Raw genomic sequence first — 23,182 nt, forward strand, 5'->3', positions numbered from 1 at the left:
ATTTAATCCACTGTGCCACAGCACTGGTCCCTTTGAGTTATTTTTGATTGTTTTGTATTCTCATCGTGGGTTGTATTTTTCTGCTTATTTGCATGCCTAGTAATTTTTATTGGATGTCAGACAATTTTAAGTTGTTAAGTGCTGGGATTTTTGTATTCCTAGAAAAAATCTTCAACTATTTTCTTGTAAGCAATTAAACTATTTAAAATTAGCTTTATGATTTTAGATTTTGTTTGCAAGCCTTGTTCAATGACACTACAGTGGTTTTTTTCCTAGGGATAATTTTCTCCTCCTAATGAGACAAAATATCTCTGAGTGTTCTATCTCATTATTTGTAAATTATGAAGTTTTAAATTCTGGCGTGTTGGCCCAGGTACTATTACCAGCCTCTGTGAGCTCACTGGATTTTTTTCTCTAATAATTTTGGTGCTCTCCAGTCCAGCCCCAGGTGGTTTCCTCATGTGCTTACTCTCATCGGTACCCAGCTAACTATGTAAATGGGGCACTCTGCAGGTTTCTGCAGATTCTGGGGCTCTGTTTTGTATACTCTTTGTTTCTCTGCCTTGTAAACTAAAACCTTCATGACCTCCTTAAGCTCCCTAATCAGTCTCTTTCACGGGAATTACCTGCCATTGCTGGAGCCTAGGTGGTATTCTTCAACAATTATAAACCCCATCTCATATGTTCCCATCTAGTTGGGGTGTGTGTGTGTGTGTGTGTGTGAGTGTTTTAAAGTTGTTCCTTATGGGAGAGTACATCTGCCTTCAGATATTATATCCTGGAAAGAAAAGAGAGGGATACCACAAATATTTTTAAGCTTTGTTTTCAAATCAATTAAGTTGCTTGGAAATAGTCTGAAACCTTTAGGTTTTCATTGCACACTTTGCTGTGTAATTCACAGCACATTTATTTTAGTTTTGGGCTGAGTTCTTCCTCACCATTGAAGCAAGAATCTTCTGAGTTGCCTCATTTAAGGTAAAAAATGTGTAACTTTTGAAAAATAATTAAGCTTATTTATTTGAAAGGGAGAGTGAGAGAAAGAATGGGAGCAAGAGAGAGCAAGAGTGAGAGCAAGAAACACACAGAAGAGCTAGCATTTCTATCTACTAATTCATTCCCCAAATGTTCACAGTGGTCAAGGGGCCACAGCTGGGAGCTGAGAAATAAATCCAAGTCCACATTTGTAGTATGAACCCAAGTACTTGAACCGTCATCACTGTCTCCCAGGGTATGCATTAGCAAGCAGCTGTAATCAAGAGCTGGAGTCAGGAATCAAACCCATCTGATGTGAGACATGGTGTCTTAATTGGAGGAATAGAGAAAAGATGCACTGCTTTAGGCTAAGGGAAAATAGTAACAAAAAAGTGGAGAAAGTATAATCCCAGAGGAGAGTTAGAGAGAAACCTGCAGTGGAAACTCTACAGAAGGAAGAGGGATGGCTTGGATCATTGTGGAAGATAAAGTTGTGCAGCAATGAGCACAGACACAACACACAATTCCTGCAGCTGAGAGCAGTTGGAAGCATCAGATTTGGAGAGAATGGTGAGAACAGACTGCAGCAGCACTGGTGATATTGCTGGAGGGAAAGCCTGGAGAACTACACTGCCTTTCAGTCCAGCCTGGTATCTTAAGGGGACAGAGTACCTGCATAACCCAGGAGATAAAAGGGCAATTTTCTCTCTCCCCATGCCCCCACAATCATGCCCAGCACCTGGCTGGGAGAGGGCTCCTTCTTGACACCAGAATGGGCCACAGCATCTATTGCGCATGCACCCAGCAACTGGCAGAGATGACACACTATTTTGACATCAGTACCAGCTGTGATGGTTCTTGTGCACGCCTGTCACCTAGTGGGGAAAAGGCATCATTTTAACACCAGCAGTGGTCTGATGGCTCCTGTGGTTGCACTCAGCAACAGGGCAGGAGGGGTAGGGAGAGAAGGTGCCATTGTAGCATGAATAGTGGCTAAAGCAGCTCTTGTGCAGGCATATGATCCAGGGATTTTGCCAGAGGGAAAAATCACTGTCCCTTGCTGACTTTGAATATGAATGGGAGGATTGACAGGGGGCTGGGCACCCATGAAGGATTGTGAGGTATCCTCAGCCTCCCAACATACCACAGGGTCCAGGGCTCAATCTGCACAGATGGAACACCCACAGCCAGCCAGCTCTGGGAACATCTCTGCCTCTCTGTGGTCGGGAGAGACTAGCGGGACAGAGATGATGCTCTGCATCCCATGATGTGGGAGTGGAGATTCTATAACTGCCTGAATGGCACAGGATACAACTGGGTCTCTGGGCAATGATTGCACATGGTACCAAAAGTTGAGAGCTCCCTGATTGAATGGGGTGGTTCATTGTATTGGAATCCATGCTCACAAGAGGACTGCACAGATCCTCACTGCAATTCATGTAGCAGCAGTGGTGAGTGTTGCACCCACTGTGGTATAACCCAAGATATTTATCTCCTTGGGGCCACATTCAGCTCTCACCTCTAAGCCACAGAAGCACAGTTCAAAGATAAATGCCATGAGAGGAGAAAACCCACAAATATTTAGACAAATACCTGGGAATAAATACATTCAAGAAACAAGAATAAGGAAGATAACATGACTCCCCCAAATGAACACTTCTATATGAGAATGTGAAGGCAAAGAAATTGATGAAATTCCTGAAAAGGAATTTAGAAGATTAATCATAGGATTGCTCAGAAGCAATCAGAAGAAAAAATTTTTCCATGATTGATATTGAAGAGAAATAAAACAGGAACATTAGAAATGAAGAATTCTGGCCTGTGCCATGGCTCAATAGGTTAATCCTCCACCTGCGGTGTCAGCACACTGGGTTCTAGTCCCGGTTGGGGCACCGGATTCTATCCCGGTTACCCCTCTTCCATTTCAGCTCTACGCTGTGGCCCAGGAGTGCAGTGGAGGATGGCTCAAGTCCTTGGGCCCTGCACCCGCATGGGAGACCAGGAGAAGCACCTGGCTCCTGGCTTCGAATCAGCATGGTGCACGGCCAAAGCACAGCAGCCGCAGCAGCCATTGGAGGGTGAACCAATGGTAAAAAAGGAAAACCTTTCTCTCTGTCTCTCTCTCTCTCTCTCTCTCTCATTGTCCACTCTGCCTGTCAAAAAAAAATGAAGAATTCTACATATCAAACAAAAAATTCAGAGGGAAGTCTTGACAACATACTTAGTGAGGCAGAAGAAAGAGTGCTTGAGCTAGAAGACAAATCTTTGGAAATTTCTCAATCAAAAAAAAAGAGAAAGAAATAGAAAAATTAAAATTAGTGCTGGAGATTTATGGGATATTATCAAAGGGCCCAATATATGGGTCTTAGAGTTTCTGAATATGGAAAGAAGGAATGGATTAGAAATCCTATTCAGTGAAATTCTGATTTGGAGAAAGAAAGCCATCCAACTACACAAAGCACATAGAACTCCTAACAGACATGACTATAAAAGACCTTCACCATGAGACATTGTAATCAAACTTATTCAACAGTAAAACTTAAAGAAATCATTCTAAAATATGCATTACAGAAATGCCAGGTTACTTTCAGAGGATCTCCAATGAATTCACAACTGATTTCTCATAAGAAACACTACAGGACAATGGAAAGATGTAGTTCAAGGCTTAATGGTGCTTAGGGATGTACTACACACAAAAACACAGAAAGACAGTCATCATTATGAAAAAAAAAATGAAAGCAGAATATCTGCCAGTAAAAAGGCAAAGGAAATCCAAAGCAAACAATAAGAATATTTACAGAAAAATAGCAAGGCCTACTTGCAATTTAACAATAGTAACCTTGAATCTAAATGGCCTAAATTCTCCAATTCAAAGGTAAAAACTACCTGAACAGATTAAAAAACAAGACCCATCTATTTTCTGCCAACAAGAAAACTACCTCACTAACAAAGATACATGCAAAATGAAAGTGAAAAAATGGAAAAAGATATTCCTTGTAACAGAAAGCAAATACCAGCAGACATAGCCATCCTATTATCAGACAAAATAGACTTTAACACAAAACTGTTAAAAGAGACAAAGAAGGGCACTATGTAATGATTAAGGATCAATTCAACAGGGAGTTTTGACTATTTTAAATGTACAAGCACCCAATTAAAGGGTGCTTTGCTATTTAAATAAATGTTAATTGATCTAAAGGGAGACAGAGACTCCAATGCAATAGTAATTAGGGACTTCAACACCCATTTTCATCAAATAAACTATACAGAAAATCAACAAAGGAATAGCAGAGCCTATCTAACTATACACCAAACAGACCTAACAGATATCTAAAAAACTTTTCATACTACAGATGCAAAATAAACATTCTTCTCACCAGTGCATAGAACTTTCTCTAGGATAGACCACATGATAGGCCATAAAGCAAGTCTCAGCTAATTAAAAAAAAAATCAAAATCATACCATGCTTATTCTCTGAGCACAATGGAATGAAGCTGGAAATCAAAACTCAAGAACCTCTAGAACATCTGCAAATACATGGAGATTGAACAATACGATCCTGAAAGAATAGCAGGTCACTGAAGAAATCAAAAGAGAAATCAAAAGAATTCTGGAAAATGAATGAAAATGACAATGCAACATATGAAAACTTATGGGATACAGCAAAAGCAGTGTTAAGAGGGAAGTTTATAGCAATTGGTTCCTACATCAAGAAATTGGAAATGTTATAAATGAATGAGTTGTCAATTCATCTCAAGGACATAGAAAAGCAATAGCAAAACAAACCCAAAACTAGAAGGAGAAAAGAAAAATAATAAAATTAGAGAAGAAATAAAATTGAAACAAAAAATCACAAAGGATCAGCAAAATGAAAAGCTGGTTTTTTGTAAAATAAATAAAATTGACACACCACTGGACCAACTAACCAAAGAGAGAGAGAGAGAGAGAGAGAGAGAGAGAGAGAGAAAAGACCCAAATCAATAAAATTAGAGATGAAAAAGGAAATGTAGCAATAAATTTCACAGAAATAAAAAAAATCAGAAATTACTACAAGTCTGTTGCTATTTGCAGATGAGACATTTCTATATACAGGGACTCAAAAGACTCCAATAAGAGACTATCAGAACTCATAAAAGAGTTTGGTAAAGTGGAAGGATATAAAATTAACATTCAAAAATCAGTAACCTTTGTATGCACAGACAATGCCAAGATGAGAAAGAATTTCTAAGGTAGATACCATTCACAGTAGGTACAGATAAAAATATCTTGAAATACATTCAATCAAAGAAGGGAAACATCTATATGATGTCAATTATAAAACAAAGAAATGAATAGAAGAAACAAAATAAAAACTGGAAAAATCTTTCATGTTTATGGATCGGAACAATTAATATCATCAAAATGTCCTTACTACTGAAAGCGATTTAAAAATTCAATGCAACCACTATCAAAATACTAACGACAGGGCCTGCACTGTGGCACAGCACGTAAAGCTGCCACCTGCAGTGCCAGCATCCTATATGGGCACTGGTCGGAGTCCCGGCTGCCCTTCTTCTGATCCAGCTCTCTGCTATGGACTGAGAAAGCAGTAAAAGATGGTCCAAGTGCTTGCATTCTCATGGGAGACCCAGAAGAAACTCCTGGCTCCTAGCTTCAGATGGGCCCAGCTCTGGCCATTGTGGCTATTTAGGGAGTGAACGAGTGGGTGGAAGGCTCTCTCTTACTCTCTCTCTCCCTCTCTCTCTCCCTCCCTCTGCCTCTCTGTAAATCTGCCTGCCAAATAAATAAATGAATCTTAAAAAGGAAAAAATACTCCAGGAGGCACTTATTTTCGAGCTTCTGCAAATGAGAGTTGGCACCCACAAGTGAGTTCATCTGTAAATTAAAAAAAAAAATGGCATTTGTCTCAGATCTAGAAAAAATGTGCTGTAACTCATACAGGATCATAAGAGAGACTGAATAGTGAAAGCAATCTAAACAACAAAAACGACAAAAAGCTGGGAGCATCACAACACCAGACTTCAAGATATACTATAGGGCAGTTATAATAAAAAACAAATATAGACATGTAGACCAATAGAACACAATTGAAACTCCAGAAATCAATCCACAACCAACTGACCTTTGAGAAAGGATCTAAAATCAATCCTTGGAGAAGAGAAAGGACAACCTCTTCAACTAACATTGCTGGGAAAATTGAATTTTCATGTGCAGAAGTATGAAACAGGACTCCTACCTTACATGTTATACAAAAATTGACTCAAAATGTGTCAAAGATCTAAATCAAAGACCTGATACCCTCAAATTACTAGAGGAGAACATTGGAGGAAATTTGCAAGACATTAGCCTATTAAAGACTACAGAAGCACAAGAAAACAAAGCAAAAATACATGAATGGGATTATATCAAGCTTTAAACTTCTGCACTGCAAAGTAACCACTCAGCAAAGGAAGGAGGTAACCAACAGAATGGAAGAAAACATTTGCAAACTATGAAACTGATAAATAGCTCTATAATCTATATCCAGAATCTATAAAGTGCTCAAGAAACTCAACAACAACTAAACAAACCATCCAATTAAGAAATGGAAAAAGGACTTTGAACAGGCACTTTTCAAAAGAGGAAATTCAAATGGCCAACATACACAAGACAGAATGTTCAGGATCACTAGCCATCAGGGAAATGCAAATCAAAACCACAGTGAGGATTCACCTACCCTAGTTAGAATGGCTCTCAGACAGAAATCCACAAACAGAAAATGCTGGCAAGGATGTAGGGAAAAAGGTTCCCTAACCCACTGTTGGTGAGAATGTAAACTAGTTACAGCCATTGTGGAAGACAGTATGAAAATATCTCAGAAAGCTGAACATAGATCTACCATATGACCCAGCAATCCCACGCCTGAGAATGTACCCAAGGGGAGTGAGATCAGCATATAGAAGTATTGCCTATACCTCTATGTTCATTGCAGCTCAGTTCACAATAGCTAGAATGTGGAATCAACCCAGATGTCTATCAACTGATGACTGGATAAAGAAATATATATATATATATATATATATATATATATATACATATACACACACACATGGCTGGCACCATGGCTCACTAGGCTAATCCTCCATCTGCGGCACCGGCACCCTGGCTTCTAGTCCCGGTTGGGGCGCTGGATTCTGTCTCAGTTGTTCCTCTTCCAGTCTAGCTCTTTGCTGTGGCCTGGGAAGGCAGTGGAGGATGGCCCAAGTGCTTGGGCGCTGCACCCATATAGGAGACCAGGAGGAAGCACTTGGCTCCTGGCTTCAGATCAGTACAGCACACCAGCTGTAGTGGCCATTTGGGGGGGTGAACCAACGGAAGGAAGACCATTCTCTCTGTCTCTCTCTCACTGTCTAACTCTGCCTGTCAAAAAAAAAGGAAAAAGAAAAAAATATATATATGTATATATATATATATACACACACACATATATATATATATGCACTCTATGTAATACTATTAAGCCATAAAAAATGAAATCCTGTCATTTGCAACAAAATAGATGCAGCTGCAAGCCATTATACTCAGTGACGCAAACTAGTTTCAAAAGAAAAATACCATATATTTTCCCTGATCTGTGGTAACTAATATAGTACCTAAAATGTAATGTAGTGAAATTGACATTTTGAGATTTGATAATTGTTTTCAGCTGTTGTTTTACTATTGAATAACAGTGTTTTTTCCTTCATACTGTTTATTGAACTCTTTACTTAGTATAGGTTAACCTTATGAGTATAAAGTAAATTGAAAGTACATCATTGTAAAAATTGAGAGAATATAAAAGGAAGGAGGAGGAAGGTTGAGATCATGGGTGGGAGGGAGGGTAAGGTAGAAAGTATTTCTGTTCCTAAATCTGTCTATATGATATTCATGAACTTTGCATACTTCAAATAAAATAAAAATAAATTTAAAATAAGTAACCACTAATCCAAATGTCTCTTCCATGATTCTTTTAAATGTCCCATGAATAAGCTATTTCCTTCCCTTTACTTCCTGACTCCACCTGGCACTCTCCTCCCTACCATTAACACCCAACACTAATCTAAGCAGGGTACTTAATAGATCGTAAAGAATCAATGACATCATTACTATGATTTTGAAAATGCTAAAAACAATTTTTAAAAACAACATTGTAGAAAGTAGAGTTATGGGTTTGGGCACAGGATTAAGATATTCAAACACAAGGAAACTTACCTGGACTCTCAAGCAGAATAATTAGGAACAAATCCTAGTAACCTTTAGGGAAGCTGTGAACCATTCTTACCATTTTGACACTTGGCGATGCAGAGGAGGTGATACATTCCCAAAGACGCTTGGCACGTGATTGAAGGATCATCATGGGAACACAAAAGAGACAGCTCTGCTGCCAGGACTCCTAGACATGGAGCATCAACACTTGTCTAAAGGAGAAACAGGAAAATGTATTTGGTATGCACAGTCAACATTAAATATCTGTATCTGATCCTTTTATATATCAGACTCGAATAGAAGGATAAACTCAGGGTTTTCAGAATTTGTATTTAAATCCTGGCTCTGTCATTAAGTCTATTTCCTCATCTGTGAAATGAATATCACAAAGGCCATATTCTAACACTTACAGTGGGGAAAAACAAATAAATAACATTTAGGACAATAAAATCCTTTGTAAAAAAAATATTTGAAAACTATGCAACCGAAAAAGGTTTAATAACCAGAATCTACAAAGAGATCTAGAAATTCCGCAACATCAAAACAAACAACCCATTTAAGAGATGTGCCAAGGACCTCAATAAACATTTTTCTTTTTTTAAAATTTTTTTTAACTTTTATTTAATGAATATAAATTTCCAGTGTACAGCTTATGGATTACAATGGCTTCCCCCTCCCATAACTTCCCTCCCACCCGCAACCCTCCCCTCTCCCGCTCCCTCTCCCCTTCCATTCACATCAAGATTCATTTTCAATTCTCTTTATATACAGAAGATCAATTTAGTATAAAGATTTCAACAGTTTGCACCCACATAGAAACACAAAGTGAAACATACTGTTTGAGTACTAGCTATAGCATTAAATCAAAATGTACAGCAAAGCACATTCAGGACAGAGATCCCACATGAGGAGCAAGTGCACAGTGACTCCTGTTGTTGACACAACAAATTGACACTCTAGTTTATGGTGCCAGTAACACCCTAGGCTGTCGTCATGAGTTGCCAAGGCTATGGAAGCCTTCCAAGTTTGCCGACTCTGATCATATTTAGACAAGGTCATAAAGACAGAGTGAGGATAGTAACCAATGATCCTAAGAGTGGCATTTACCAGGTTTGAACAATTATACAGCATTAAGTGGGGAAGAGGACCATCAGTACACACAGGTTGGGAGTAGAGCCATTGGTGGTAGAGTAGAGGTTATGATTACAAAGGAATGAGGCCCAAGTGCGCTAGACAGGGTCTAGAACAAAGGACAGAGTCATTATTAGAGGAGCTAAGAAAGGTGCTGTCTAAGCTACAATTAAGTTTTCTGATTGAGAGGCAAATAGAACCTGACAGAAGGGGCTTGATAATAATCTGGTGGGCTTTAGGCCTTGTAAGTTAAGAGGCCCAGGCCTATCTATCTCTTCACATGGGGTATATCCTAAGGGAGGTGTGAACCTCCTAGGGGAAGGCACTCTGTTGACTTTCATTACTTGGCTGGCCTGGGAGGAGAGCTGGCCAGGTAAAGGCAGGGGGCATCTCTAACAAGAAATTTACAGTTCTGCCTGCAATGTTGCTGACCCTGCTTGGCTGTCCCCTCAGCTGCAGGGGTCACTTTGGAAGATGGGCTGAGTGAAGGGCTTTTCAGCTTAGAGCCAATAAGATCTGTGGCTCTGACCTGGGCATCCTTCGACTCCAGGGCAGGTCCATTTCCAGTGATCCAACTCTTGGCAGAGCTGCCAGGGCTCTTCACAAGCTGACTTCTGCTGAAGCCCAGGCATACCTCGTTGAAAGCCACTGCAGTGGACTGGCCTGTTGGGTCTCCTTGAGGGCAGATCACTCTACAGATCAGCCATTAATAGGCCTGCCACCCATTGCTTCTGATGCCTAGCTATTCTTTTCCTCCTGGTTTGTGTTAAAGCAGACCAGAGGATGCAAGTCAAGGGAGTGCCCGTGTCCCATCTCTAATCTTCAGTGGCCTGAACTACAAGTCTATAGTCACAGGCATGTTCTGTAGTAGTTTTTCTAAAGTAGACAATGCCCATGAGGAAAATTATATTCTCACTTTAAAACTTTCTTTCCCTTTGGTCTGAAAGGGAGGTTTATTCTACTTACTGTATACTTCGCTGATGGTGAAGTAAATCTAGCTATGAGATTATTAGTTATTATTTTGGCTATGCTATTACAGAAAAATGTTAGCCATCTCTTTTATAAGGTCTAAAGATTAAATTGTGCATCCTACAGATTCCTTCATAATAGAATTAGTTTCCTACCTTGAGGAGAATAGAGAAATGAAAGAACAAGTTGGGCTTAGAATAGAGAAATGAGGGAGCAAGTCCTAGATCGCTTGCTGACATTAGCAATATTACATGAATACTTAGCAAACAGTTTCAACCATTAGATAACAACTTAAGAAAACATTTACCAGAAGGTCCAATGCCTTCTATAAATTTTAAGAATCATGTATTTGAAAACACCTCTTAAATATCTAAGATGGTGTAGTTTGTTTAACCAGTAAACTTAAGCACAACCATATAAAATGTTTTTAGTTTCTTTCTACCAACACGTTTAAAACATATGATACACAGATTCAGGTCACACAAATTAAAATGTATCTTTGACTGATTTTAGCAGCTTAAATTTATGGACAATCTTATCTATAAGCCAATTAAAAAAAAACTCAATAAAATTTTCCCATGTGGACATACAATATGTACACACATATAACATAGCATAATAGACCAATATAGCAATTTTAATAATAACTTTTAAAATCTTTAACTCTTTTTGTAGATTTCCAATTAATTTGAATTGCTTTTTGTTTTTAGTAACCTCAGTTAACCATACTTTCTCTCAGTTGGTACTGTTAATACATTATTGGCTTCATCTGTTTACAGAGCCATCCCAAAGTACTGAATACAATAGAAGTGGCTGGAAAAAGTCCATAGGAACCTATAGGAGGACAGCTAAACACAGAACCAACAACGCTTTAGTTTTATGAGCAGCACATCATATATAACTGTGGATGACAAAAGACTTTAAGTCGCCATGTTTAAAATTATAAACTCATAAGCCAACAAGAGGCACTTGCTTACTTCACAGTATTTTTGAAAGCACTTGTAGGATTTTACAAGTATTTAACCCTTTAGGCCTCTGGGGCTTTCTCATCAAGATAACTATCATGTCTAGTAACACAAGATCATTAGACTTTTTAATTCTCAAACATTTTTATTAATAGCATTTTCCATTGTAGAAACTTAAAACTTAGTACCATGTCACATCTTGACAGTACTTCTAATATAATCCAAATAGCCTGATTAGTTGGTGTCTCTATAAGATGAGACATAGGTCCTTCGATTTTTTCAGTTGGGCCCAAACTGGAAAAACCAAAGTCCAAGATTTACTGGAAATTTTAGAGTCCAGATTGTTTGAAACTTTGATTTTTTGAATGCCTGTCAAGAATGCCAAGAAGGCTCAAAATCCAAAATATCTGGTTGAAATAAGATTCCTTAAAATCATGACATAACATAGACCAAATTTGATCATTGTTCAAGGTGATTATTCAAATCTTTGAAAATAAGCACATATTTAAATAACCCATAGCTCTTAATAAAAATTCAGCTGTTTTTTGAACAATTAGAATTTAACAGACATCAAGAGAACATAGTAGATTACTTTAACACATTGATTTAACAGAGCATCAGAGTTTAATTCTATGTCAAAGAGAAATTGAGCTTTGTGATCTTTTGTTGTGAGGTTTCCTTCCTTTACCTTCTTTCATATTGATGACCATGTTTCTGTGTTTCTGTGTGTAACACATCTTTAAGCATCTTTTGCAGGGCAGGACGAGTGGCGACTAATTCCTTCAGTTTCTGTTTGCTATGAAAATTCTTTATTTCAACTTCATTCACAAATGAGAGCTTTGCTTGATATAATATTCTGGGCTGGCAGTTTTTCTCTCTTAGTACCTGGGCTATGTCTCGCCATTCCCTTCTAGCTTGTAGGGTTTCTGATGAGTATTCTACTGTGAGTCTAATTGGAGATCCTCTGAGAGTAATCTGACGTTTCTCTCTTGCACATTTTGGGATCTTTTCTTTATGTTTCACTGTGGTGAGTTTGATTACAACATGTCGTGGTGAGGTTCTCTTTTGGTCATGTTTATTAGGGGTTCTATAAGCTTCCTGTACTAAGATGCCTGTGTCCTTCTTCAAACCTGGGAAATTTTCTGTTAGTATGTCACTGAAAATGCCTTCTAATCCTTTCTCCCTCTCCATGCCTTCAGGAACTCCTAGAACCCGAATGTTGGGTTTTTTTAATAGTATCCTGTAGATTCCCGACAATATTTTTTAGGTTTCTAATTTCCTATTCTTTCCTTTGGTTTGCCTGTTTCCTTTCCTGTTTTCTGTCTTCTAAGTCTGATATTCTCTCTTCTGCTTTGCCCATTCTGTTTTTAAGTCTCTCTAATGTGTTTGTCATTTGATCTATTGAATTCTTCATTTCATTGTGATTTCTTGTCACTATCACAGTTTCTTGTTCTACTAGTTGTTTCATTTCATTTTGATTCCTCCTTAATATTTCATTTTCACGAGAGAGATTTTCTATCTTGTCCATGAAGGATTTCTGTAGTTCAAGAATTTGTTTTTGAGAACTTCTTAATGTTCTTATCAATTTTTTGAGATCCGCTTCTTGCATTTCTTCGATCTCATCATCTTCATAATCTTGAATTGGGGTGTCTTTTTCATTTGGGGGCGTCATAGTGTCTTCCTTGTTCTTGTTACCTCGGTTTCTGCGTTTGTTGTTTGGCATGTTGGAGATATTTGGTTTCTTCACTGTGGTGTTTTTTCTTGTTACACTATGGCTCTATATTAAGTGGACTGTCTGCTTTCGGTGGAGCCTTAGAGGCTTCAGATGAGTGTGGCCTGAGAGCTGTGTTTGGTTCCTCAGGGTTGAGGGTGTGTCAAAGATGACACTCCCAGGTTAGGCATGGTAAATCTCTCTTTCTTTCTTTCTTTTTTTTTTTTTTTTTTTGATTTAAAAGGGAAGTAATTCCGCACAGCTGAACGTAATTGGAGGTAGTTAGCAGGCAAATGATATACCCACAGGAACCAGATATCAGAAGCTCTTTCCCAAGGACCACACAGGGAATCTCTGCTGCCCTCAGTGTGGGCTCCAATTCTCCTGCAGTCTCCTACTGCGTTGCCAAGTTAGATCCTAATCTCCTGTTATTTCACCCCTCTCCCCAGAGTCAGGTTTTTCTGCTAGGCTCAGGGCCGGTGCAGACCTGAGGTCGCCCTGCTTATGATGTATGTCCAAAATGGCGCCTGCTCTTTGTCTTGCTAGCCTTTGAGGGGTGAGTGGAGAGAGAGAAACTCATGTCTGTATCGGTCACTTTTTTTTTTCCTCTCTCTCTTCTAGTTAGCCTGGTGAACTCTTCCCCACGGAGTTTCAAGCCTCGTTCCCTCTAGTCTCCTCTTTCCGCTTGCCCACCAGTGTCTCAGGCTATTGAGGTTCGGTTCACCTCACATTCCAGCGCTGGTGTGTTGAGTCTGCCACTGGTATCCCGAACTTGGGCTCCCACGCTCTCCACGCAGGTCCACTGTGAATCACTAGTTCCGGAAGAGTTTCCTCTGCTGTTTCTTCCCCTACTCTTCCTTGACCCTGCGGTATCTCCACTTTTATTAACCTGTCTCGACCCCCGGACTAATAGTGTGCTCCCTTCCTATTCTGCCATCTTGCCGCTCTCCTCAATAAACATTTTTCAAAAGAGGAAATTCAAATGGCCAACAGACACATGAAAAAATGTTCAGGATCACTAGCAATCAAGGAAATGCAAATAAAAACCACAGTGAGGTTTCACCTCACCCTGGTTAGCATGGCTTACATAAAGAAATCTACCAACAACAGATGCTGGCAAGGATGTGGGGAAAAAGGGACACTAACCCACTGTTGATGGGAATGCAAACTGGTAAAGCTGCTATGGAAGTCAGTTTGGAGATTCCTCAGAAACCTGAATATAACCCTACCATACAAACCAGCCATCCCACTCCTTGATTTACCCAAAGGAAATTAAATTGGCAAATAAAAGCGCTGTCTGCACCTCAATGTTTATTGCAGCTCAATTCACAATAGCCTAGAAATGGAATCAATCTAAATGCCTATCAACAGAAGACTGGATAAAAAAATTATGGGACATGTACTCTATAGAATATTATACAGCAGTAGAAAAAATGAAATCCGGTCATTTGCAACAAAATGGAGGAATCTAGAAAATATCATGCTGAAATAAGCCAGTCCCAAAGGGACAAATATCATATGATCAGTGACAACTAACTGAGCACCTAAAAGGAAACTTGTTGAAGTGAAATGGACACCATGAGAAACAATGACTTGATCAGCCCTTGTCCTGATTGTCGAGGAACAACTTACTACTTTATTCCTTTTATTATTTTTGTTCTATTTAATACCATTGGTTGAACTCTTTAATTAACACACAAATATTCTTAGGTGTTTAAATTTAACTGAAAAGTGATCCCCGTTAAATATAAGAGTAGGAATAAGAGATGAAGGAGATGTGCAGTTTGGCACATGTTCAATCGGATTTACCCCTAATGGTAGAATTAGAAAAGTGCCAGGGGATTCCAACTCAATCCCATCAAGGTGGCATGTACCATTGCCATCTCACTAGTCAAAGTGATCAGTTTCAGTTCATAATTGATCATAATGATAAGAATAAGAGTCAAAGGGATCCCATAAACAAGACTAGTGTCCGCTAATACTAACTGATAGAATTAAAAAGGAGAGAACAATCCAACATGGGAAGTGGGATACACAGCAGACTCATAGAATGGCAGATGTCCTAAACAGCACTCTGGCCATAGAAACAGCCCTTAAGGCATTCAGATCTAGCTAAAAAGTCCATGAGAGTATTTCAGGCATGGAAAGCCAAGACACTGTGGCAAAAAAATAAAAAAAAGTGACCTAAATGAAAGATCTCTGTGAGTGAGATCCCAGTGGAAAGAATTGGCCATCAAAGAAGGAGGTACCTTTCTCTGAAGGGAGGAGATAACTTCCACTTTGACTATGACCTTGTCTGAATAAAATTGGAGTTGGAGAATTCAAGAGGCTTCCATAGACTTGGCAGCTCATGACAGGAGCCTCGAGTGATTACTGACATCATATATAGGAGTGTCAATTGTTAAATCAACAACAGGAGTCACTGTGCATTTACTCCCCATGTAGGAACTCTGTCCTTAATGTGTTGTACTATGTGAATTAATGGTATAACTAGTACTCAAACAGTACTTTATACTTAGTGTTTCTGTGTGGGTGCAAACTGTTGAAATCTTTACTTAGTAAATACTAAATTGATCTTCTGTATATAAAGATAATTAAAAATGAATCTTGATGTGAATGGGATGGGAGAGGGAGTGGGAGATGGGATGGTTGCGGGTGGGAGGGAGGTTATGGGGGGAAAAAGCTGTTATAATCCAAAAGTTGTATCTAGGAAATTTATATTTATTAAATAAAAGTTTAAAAAAAGGAAAAAAATACTTTGTAAACAATAATGAATCGACTAATATTTATTTCTATTACGTTAAGCAAGTAAAGCTTTGTAGGTGGCAAGTTCCTAGAATATAGAGGAGCAGGGTAAGCTATCAACTTCCAAATTCTTTGAGTGCTTCTTTCTTCACCCATGTGACACTTCAAATGAACCTGCCACTGGGGAAGTGTGATTTTCCCTCTTGGAATTCCTCTGACTCTTCCCAGGGAAATTCATTTCTAAAACTTCAGAGCATTTGCTATTTATTATTGTGATACCTTTATGTATCGTCCCTCCTACACACCCACTCAATTTCTTTGCCACATAGATTGTTCAATCTTGACTAACATATGTGGCTACATAAAATATAAGAAGAAAGAGAGAGAGAGAGAGAGAGAGAGAGAGAGAGAGAGAAAGAGAGAGAGAGAGAGAGAGGCATGGAAATTAAAGAAGAGAGTGTAGGAGGCAAAGATACTTGAATTTCACATTTTTTGAAACAAAAAAGTCTTTGCTAACATGCAGGTTTGGCAAATAGTGGCATGGCCTCCTGGGTATTCTTATCTCTAAGACAAGTGACTACTATTCCTAGACAGCTGCTCTGATGGTTGGAGTAGGTATTGGTGGTAAAAGTCAGACTTCAAGTAAACCTTGCCGGGGGACCAAAAGGCCTGCTGCTTCTGCTGTGTTCTTTTTTCTTCTCCATGTTCCCTTATCTCTGCTCCTCATTTGGCTTAACTTACCTGTGTGTGTGTGTGCGTGTGTGTCTGTGTTTGTGTGTGTGTGTTGGGAAGGCAGCAGTAGAGAGAGAGAAAAGCAGAGAGAGATTCCTGAGGAAAAGCTCTAATGTGACCTAGTTCATGGGCCATAATGGAATTGGAATGATAGGAATGATGGTCTCAGTTGGAGACAGGAAGATAATTGCTATCTCCTGTGTATGTTCCTCTTCAAATTTTTGGCCCATACTTTTGCAAAAGGCTTGCTTAGGACTCCCAGTTTTAGGAGACCTATAACTTCTAGACTCTAGAAGCAGATTTTAGGAGATGCATCTACTCTAGTCCCTAAGGAGAAATAGTCTTGTTTCCTGGGGTGTCCTTTTCACTGTACGTGCATTCTGGATTTCCCTTTTCCATCTGATGGCAAGATCTGAAGGACCACCATTGTGTTATGGGTTGGAGTTCTCTGTTGGGCATGATGGAGGAGACACACTTGTCGTAGATTAGATTCACTGACGTTGGGGCCATTTGCTTGGGATTGGCTCTCAGATCTCACTGAATTACAGTTTTTGCCTTGAATGTCCTCTCTGGTTAGTCCCTCTCATGAACTTGTGGGTGTGTAATTCTCAGTCAGTGTTTTCAAAGGAACACAAGATCTGTCTAGGTGGATGTCTCTAGCAGAGTAGGCATGTCCAGGTCTAGGCTGTGTCTTTCCTTACCTTCACCCACTAAAAAGGTGAGTGTTTAGAGAATGCAGAATGACCTAGTATAGGCTGGGAGAGGAACAAGGCAGTGAGGATGGTGGAGCACACTGATTCTACCTTTCACAGTCTGTTTGGATGTGGGCCAACCACAGGTTACACCTCCTCAAAACCAGGCTTTGAGAACTTTCAATATAACATGGCTTTTATACAAAATATATACAATGAAAAATCTATAACCAAAGACCTGAAGAAGTAGCTTCTCAATTCTCACCCCACAACCTAGGTGCTCTTGTTGGGTTTTCTGGTCTTTACCAGAGCCTTTCTTCTTTGCAGATCTGCCTCTCCAATTCCTTGTCCTAACAATGCTAATAATTTTAAGTGTTAGATTTTAGAGGCAATTAGTCCTAAGTGTTTTTTTTTATTTTTATTTTTTTTTTTATTTTTGACAGGCAGAGTGGACAGTGAGAGAGAGAGACAGAGAGAAAGGTCTTCCTTTTGCCGTTGGTTCACCCTCCAATGGCCGCCGCGGTAGCGCGCTGCGGCCAGCGCACCGCGCTGTTCCGATGGCAGGAGCCAGGTGCTTCTCCTGGTCTCCCATGGGGTGCAGAGCCCAAACACTTGGGCTATCCTCCACTGCACTCCCTGGCCACAGCAGAGAGCTGGCCTGGAAGAGGGGCAACTGGGACAGGATCGGTGCCCCGACCGGGACTAGAACCCGGTGCCGGCGCCGCAAGGCGGAGGATTAGCCTGTTGAGCCACGGCGCCGGCCAGTCCTAAGTGTTTTGAGTTCCTTCCTCTGGAAGTGACTCCTGCAACTCTAAACAATGTATTTCCACTTCTGTTTTTAACATCAATTTTGGACAATGCCTAGGTATTCCTGCTATAATAAATTAGTATTTAGCTCAATTACATGTCTCCACTTTGCCACAATATTTTGAATAGAATTTGTTACTCATCACAGTATACAAGAGTACTTTAAAACTATTGTGAAAAATGCATCAAAATGCTTTTTATTTAGGTGCAAAAATTGGAAATCCATGCAATATAAAAATGTATAATGCTTTTCATGAACTTTTTTATGACCCCTCAGGTTGCCATTTTTAATTCTTTTACTCTTTGTTTTGATAATATAGTGACATTTGCTCCATAAAACAGGGAAATCTTGTAGTTCCTCAACTTAATAGTGTGAGCAAATTGGAGCAGTCTCACTTTCTTCAACTTCCCTCCATCACCTTCTTTCAAACTTCTGTTACGTGTAGTTTACTTTTTGCATTCTTCATTACAGTAAAAGATTTTGTAACAAAAAACTTTCCAATATATCCATTTTTAACTATTCATTGTTGTGTGAGAAGCACACCTATGCTATACCAAACATTTTCATCACCAAAAGTAGAAACTGTTTCCCATTAAGAAGTTATTTATTGCCCCTCTCTTTCTATCCCTGTCAATCACAAATCTGCTTTCTGTCTCTAAGGATTTTCTTATTCTGTTATTTCTATAAATGAAATCATACAATATATAGGCTTTTCTGTCTGATTTCCTTGTCCTATTATGGTTTTTTAAAGATTTATTTATTTGAAAGGCAGAGTCACAGAGAAGCACAGGCAGAGAGAGAGAGAGAGAGAGGTCTTCCATCTACTGGTTCACTCCCCAATTGGCCACAACAGCTAGAGCTGCACCAATCCGAAGACAGGAGACAGGAACTTCTTCCAGGTCTCTCACATGGGGCCAGTGGCCTAAGTACTTGGGACATCTTCTACTGCTTTCCCAGGCCATAGCAGAAAACTGGATGGGAAGTGGAGCCAGCACTGCAGGTGGCAGCCCGCCTCTTACTGAGTTTTAAAAACCCATCTTGTTGTAGCATATACCAAATTTCACTCCCTTCTGCCTGGGTAGTATTCAGTATTATGGATAAGGCATATTTTTATTTTCTCTTCCATCTATTGAGGGAAATTTCAGTTGGTTCCATTTTGTGGCTCTTGTGAATTTTGCTACAATTAACACTTATGTACAAGTTTTCTTTCTTTAATACCTGCTTTAAATTGGGGAGTTATGTACTTTGAATTGCCGGGTCAAATGGAAATTCTATGCTTAAATTGTTAATAACTTTTTAACTGTTCAGTTCATAACATTTGCATTGTGTGCAGTAACTCATTTAGTGCTTGGTCTGTGAGCCTAAAAAAATTGAAAATCAATAATATTGCTTCATTCTGACTAAAATTGCTCAACACATAGACCATGTCCACTTTAGTTATATTCCTTTTTAGCATATATGTTTTCTATGCTTTTGGAGGACAACATTTTAAAAATATTTTTAGAAATTTATTTCATATTTTTAAAGGAGAACAACTTGTCTTGTGCCCTGCATTATCTATTTTTGATAGTCATGTTTTTTTCTTTATCTACTTTCATCTCTTTTATCTGAAGGTTTTTATCAACTCTCTGGCAGTCGATTATCTATTTGTATTTAGGAATATACTGCCCCCTAGTGGAGTTTTGTTTGTTAGCAAGGTTTATAACCTTTTCAATCTACTTTGCTTTGGCCTGAGAGGCTGGTGGCAATGTTGAGGTCATGCTATGCTTTAGCCATGCTGAACGCAAGATTCTATTTTGCAGGAACTTGAAAAAAATTGATTTTGAAAAAAAGTCCTTCAATTTCATCTGCCAATGAACTCATATGTCAAAGGAAGATAGGAGGTAACATGGATTTTTCTTCTTATTTTTTTAAAAAGATTTTATTTATTTATTTGAAAAGTAGAGTTATAGACAGAGAGACAGAGAGAAAGGTCTTCCATCTGCTGGTTCACTCCCCAAATGGCCTCAACGGCTGGAGCTGGGCCAATCCGAAGCCAGGAGCTTCTTTCAGGTCTGCCACATGGGTGCAGGGGTACAAGCACTTGGGCCATCTTCTACTGCTTTCCTAGGCCATCACAGAGAGCTGGATTGGAAGAGGAGCAGCTGGAACTAGAACCAGCACTCATATGGGATACCGGAGCTGCAGGCGGAGAATTAACCTACTGTGCCACAGCACCAGCCCCAACATTGAATTTTCTGTCAGCTGCCAATTAGTGCATGTGTTTCTAGTCTCACTTTGACTCCTTGTCTTCTATGCTCCAGAATCTTCAAGGTTCTCCAGTGCAAACTGCCTCTCTTTTCAATTGTCACCCCCCCCCCCCCATCCTAATGGTGATGAGTTCCTGCCACTCAGTTCCTCTGTAAGACTTCGGTCCTTTATCTCATTAGTCTTTCAGAAGGTTGTCTCCATCTGTAGCCCATTAACCCAGTCACTAATCTCCTTGTTGCTGTGAATTTATGCCTTTAACAAATTGTGTTCCTATCATTTTGTGGCAAGAGAGGAGAAATACATGTGGGCAACCTGTTAGTTTTAGCAGGAAATACTCCTTCTAACTTTAAATGCTGATGTGCCAACAGGAGAGAGCTTAGAGAAATTCCGCTATAGAAAGTCTGTAAGATGACTTGTTTAGCTGACATTTCTTTGTTGAAAATTGAATAATTTAACTGAAAGAAAAATACTGAGTGTTGGAGTTTCTCCACCCTGATGGCCACATGGGTTATGTCAGAGGAATTATCACCTTAAAGTATTTCTGACAAAATAAAAATGGTAGTCAGGATTGTGCAATACATCAACAGCTTCTGAGACTCTGGAAGATATAACATAGGGTGATTACGGAGAAAAAAATTATTTATTCAGTCTATCAACAACATCTGAGAACAGAATATGTAATCAACTATATTTGTTGGGAAAAACAAACATTTATTGTGTTTGTTAACAATGTGCTGGATAGAGATACATGGAACAGGACTGGGGGAAGGTCAGCTTTTAATTTATCAACAACATTTTTTGATTATTTTGTTTTATATATTTGTTCTCCTCTATTGATTTTACTGACTTAACCATCCTTAGAAGCCACTACTTAAAAGTGAAAGCTAACTTCCACAGCCATGGATGTTTTATGCTTCCATGACCATGATTCCAGCTCTTTATGTTCTGTAAAATGCTGATATACTTCCACCTGGTGGCAATTAGTGAACATTGCAGAACAGAGATTATCCCCTGGTTTTCTCCCGAAAATCAGTTAAACGCCAGGAACCGTCAAACAAGAATTTACTAAAGCTTTGGGCTTTGTACACAGATGTAGGTAGTCATTCTTGCATGGTTGAAGGGTCAGTGGTGTGCAAGGGAGAATGAACTCTGATACAGTGATGCAAAGGGAGAAGATGGGGTTGCTATTGTGGCCCAGCAGGTTAAACTGCCTGTTACCATGCCTGCATCCCACTTACTCTGCTTCTGATCCAGCTTCCTGCTAATGTCCTTGGGAAGGCAGTGGATGATGGTTCAAGTACATGGGCTCCTGCCACCCACAGGAGAGATCTGCATGAATTCCTGGCTCTTGATTTTGACCTGGCTGTTGTGAGCATTTGGAGAGTGAACCAGCGGATGGAAGATTTATCTCTCTTTATTCCTTGCTCCCTGTCACTCTGCCTTTCAAATAAACTAATATTAAAAAAAATAAGAGGAAGAAGAGTAAAAAGAGATAGAGTTATAGAACACTTCAAAATGTGTTGTACTCACTACAATAAATATTCAAATGCAGAAAGAATCATGTGATAAAAAGCACTGAAACAGTTGGCATCAAATCTTTGGTGAGAGTGTAACATAAATTAGGGACTGTGTGAATTGTGTATAAACAGGCCTGAGTAGTGAATTACTCTTTATCTCAAGCCTCACTTGCAAATTTTTCTCTGATGATCTTCAGGACATTTGTATGGACAGCTCAAATCATTTTGGAAGGGGAGACAGACTGCCTTTCCAGATCCGGGAATCAAAAGTGTTAAACAAGATACTTTGTTTCTCTTCCCGGCAGTGATATGCGGGTTCACCAAAGTTGATTTTAAACAAAGCAGTAAAATTCAGATATGTGATAAGGTTGATCTAGTGTTGTTTGTCTCAGTACATGTGAGATCTGTTTATACGAGTAGTAGAAAATGACTACATGAAGATACTTCATGAATGCACAACTCCAGCCTCCTTTGAATTTGATGCCTACTGCAATGACTCAAGCAATCAGATAAGCAATTAATAGAGTAGTTATTAATAGAATAATTTAAAAAGTCGCTTTGAAAGGCTGGTGTTGTGGCCCAGTGAGTTTTGCTGCTGCCTGCAACAGTAGCATCCTACATGAGCACCAGTTCTAGTGCTCGCTGCTTCATGTCTGATGCAGTTCCCTGATAATTTTAGTGGCATGGAAAACAGGGGAAGATGGCTAAGTGTTTGGACTCCTGCTACACATGTGGAGACCTGGATGTAGTTCCTGACTCCTGGCTTCAGCCTGGCCCAGCCTTGGTGGTTATGGCCATTTAGGGGAGCAAAACAGTGGATACAAGATACCTTTCTGTCTGTGTGTCTTCCTTTTTCTCTGTAATTCTGCCTTTAAATTAAATAAGTAAACACATCTTTTTAAAAATCACTGTGAAGGCTGAGTTGGGAAACAAAGACCAAACCAAAATGTGCTGTCTCTACGTAGAGGAGTGTTCATAGATATTGCGAGGTTTCTGAGAAGGCAAGTCATTCATGCCATTCAAAGTACAGAAAATCTCGCTAAACATTAGCAATTATGAGATACCTATTTATTCTCTATTGAAGGTACAATTAGAAAGATTGATGTATTGCAGGGTATATGAAAGTGTATGAAAATATGCATTCTGTTAGTAACTAGGATGTAAATTGGAAGACAATTTTCATTATTCATCTTTAAGCTATCACATGTTCTGATCTGACCATTATCTCTCACAGCATTTCCAAGTACATGGTCACATACTTGCAGAGAGATGACAATTTTGTATGTTTGAAGTAGAAAAACTTAAAATATACCTCATGTCAGTCTACTCAATGATAGATTATCATTCATCAAAACAATGGGATATATGCGGTGTTTAAAATAATTAAATAGGGGCAAATATTCAGGCATAGTGGATTAAGGAATGTCAGCATCCCACAGCAGAGTGCCTGGTTCAAGTCCTAGCT

General features: G+C 39.2%; 1 protein-coding gene across 1 annotated transcript in view; it reads right to left on the reverse strand.

The window, feature by feature from the left end:
* The window catches only part of MROH9 (maestro heat like repeat family member 9), a 94,143-nt gene that overhangs the window by 58,160 nt on the left and 12,801 nt on the right, over positions 1-23,182 (reverse strand). The window contains exon 6 of the mRNA XM_062190198.1: positions 8,274-8,409. Within this exon, the coding sequence (XP_062046182.1) occupies positions 8,274-8,409 (136 nt within the window). The remainder of the gene's footprint in view (positions 1-8,273; positions 8,410-23,182) is intronic.

Source organism: Lepus europaeus, chromosome 5, assembly GCF_033115175.1.
Source record: "Lepus europaeus isolate LE1 chromosome 5, mLepTim1.pri, whole genome shotgun sequence".
Classification (NCBI taxonomy): Eukaryota; Metazoa; Chordata; class Mammalia; order Lagomorpha; family Leporidae; genus Lepus; species Lepus europaeus.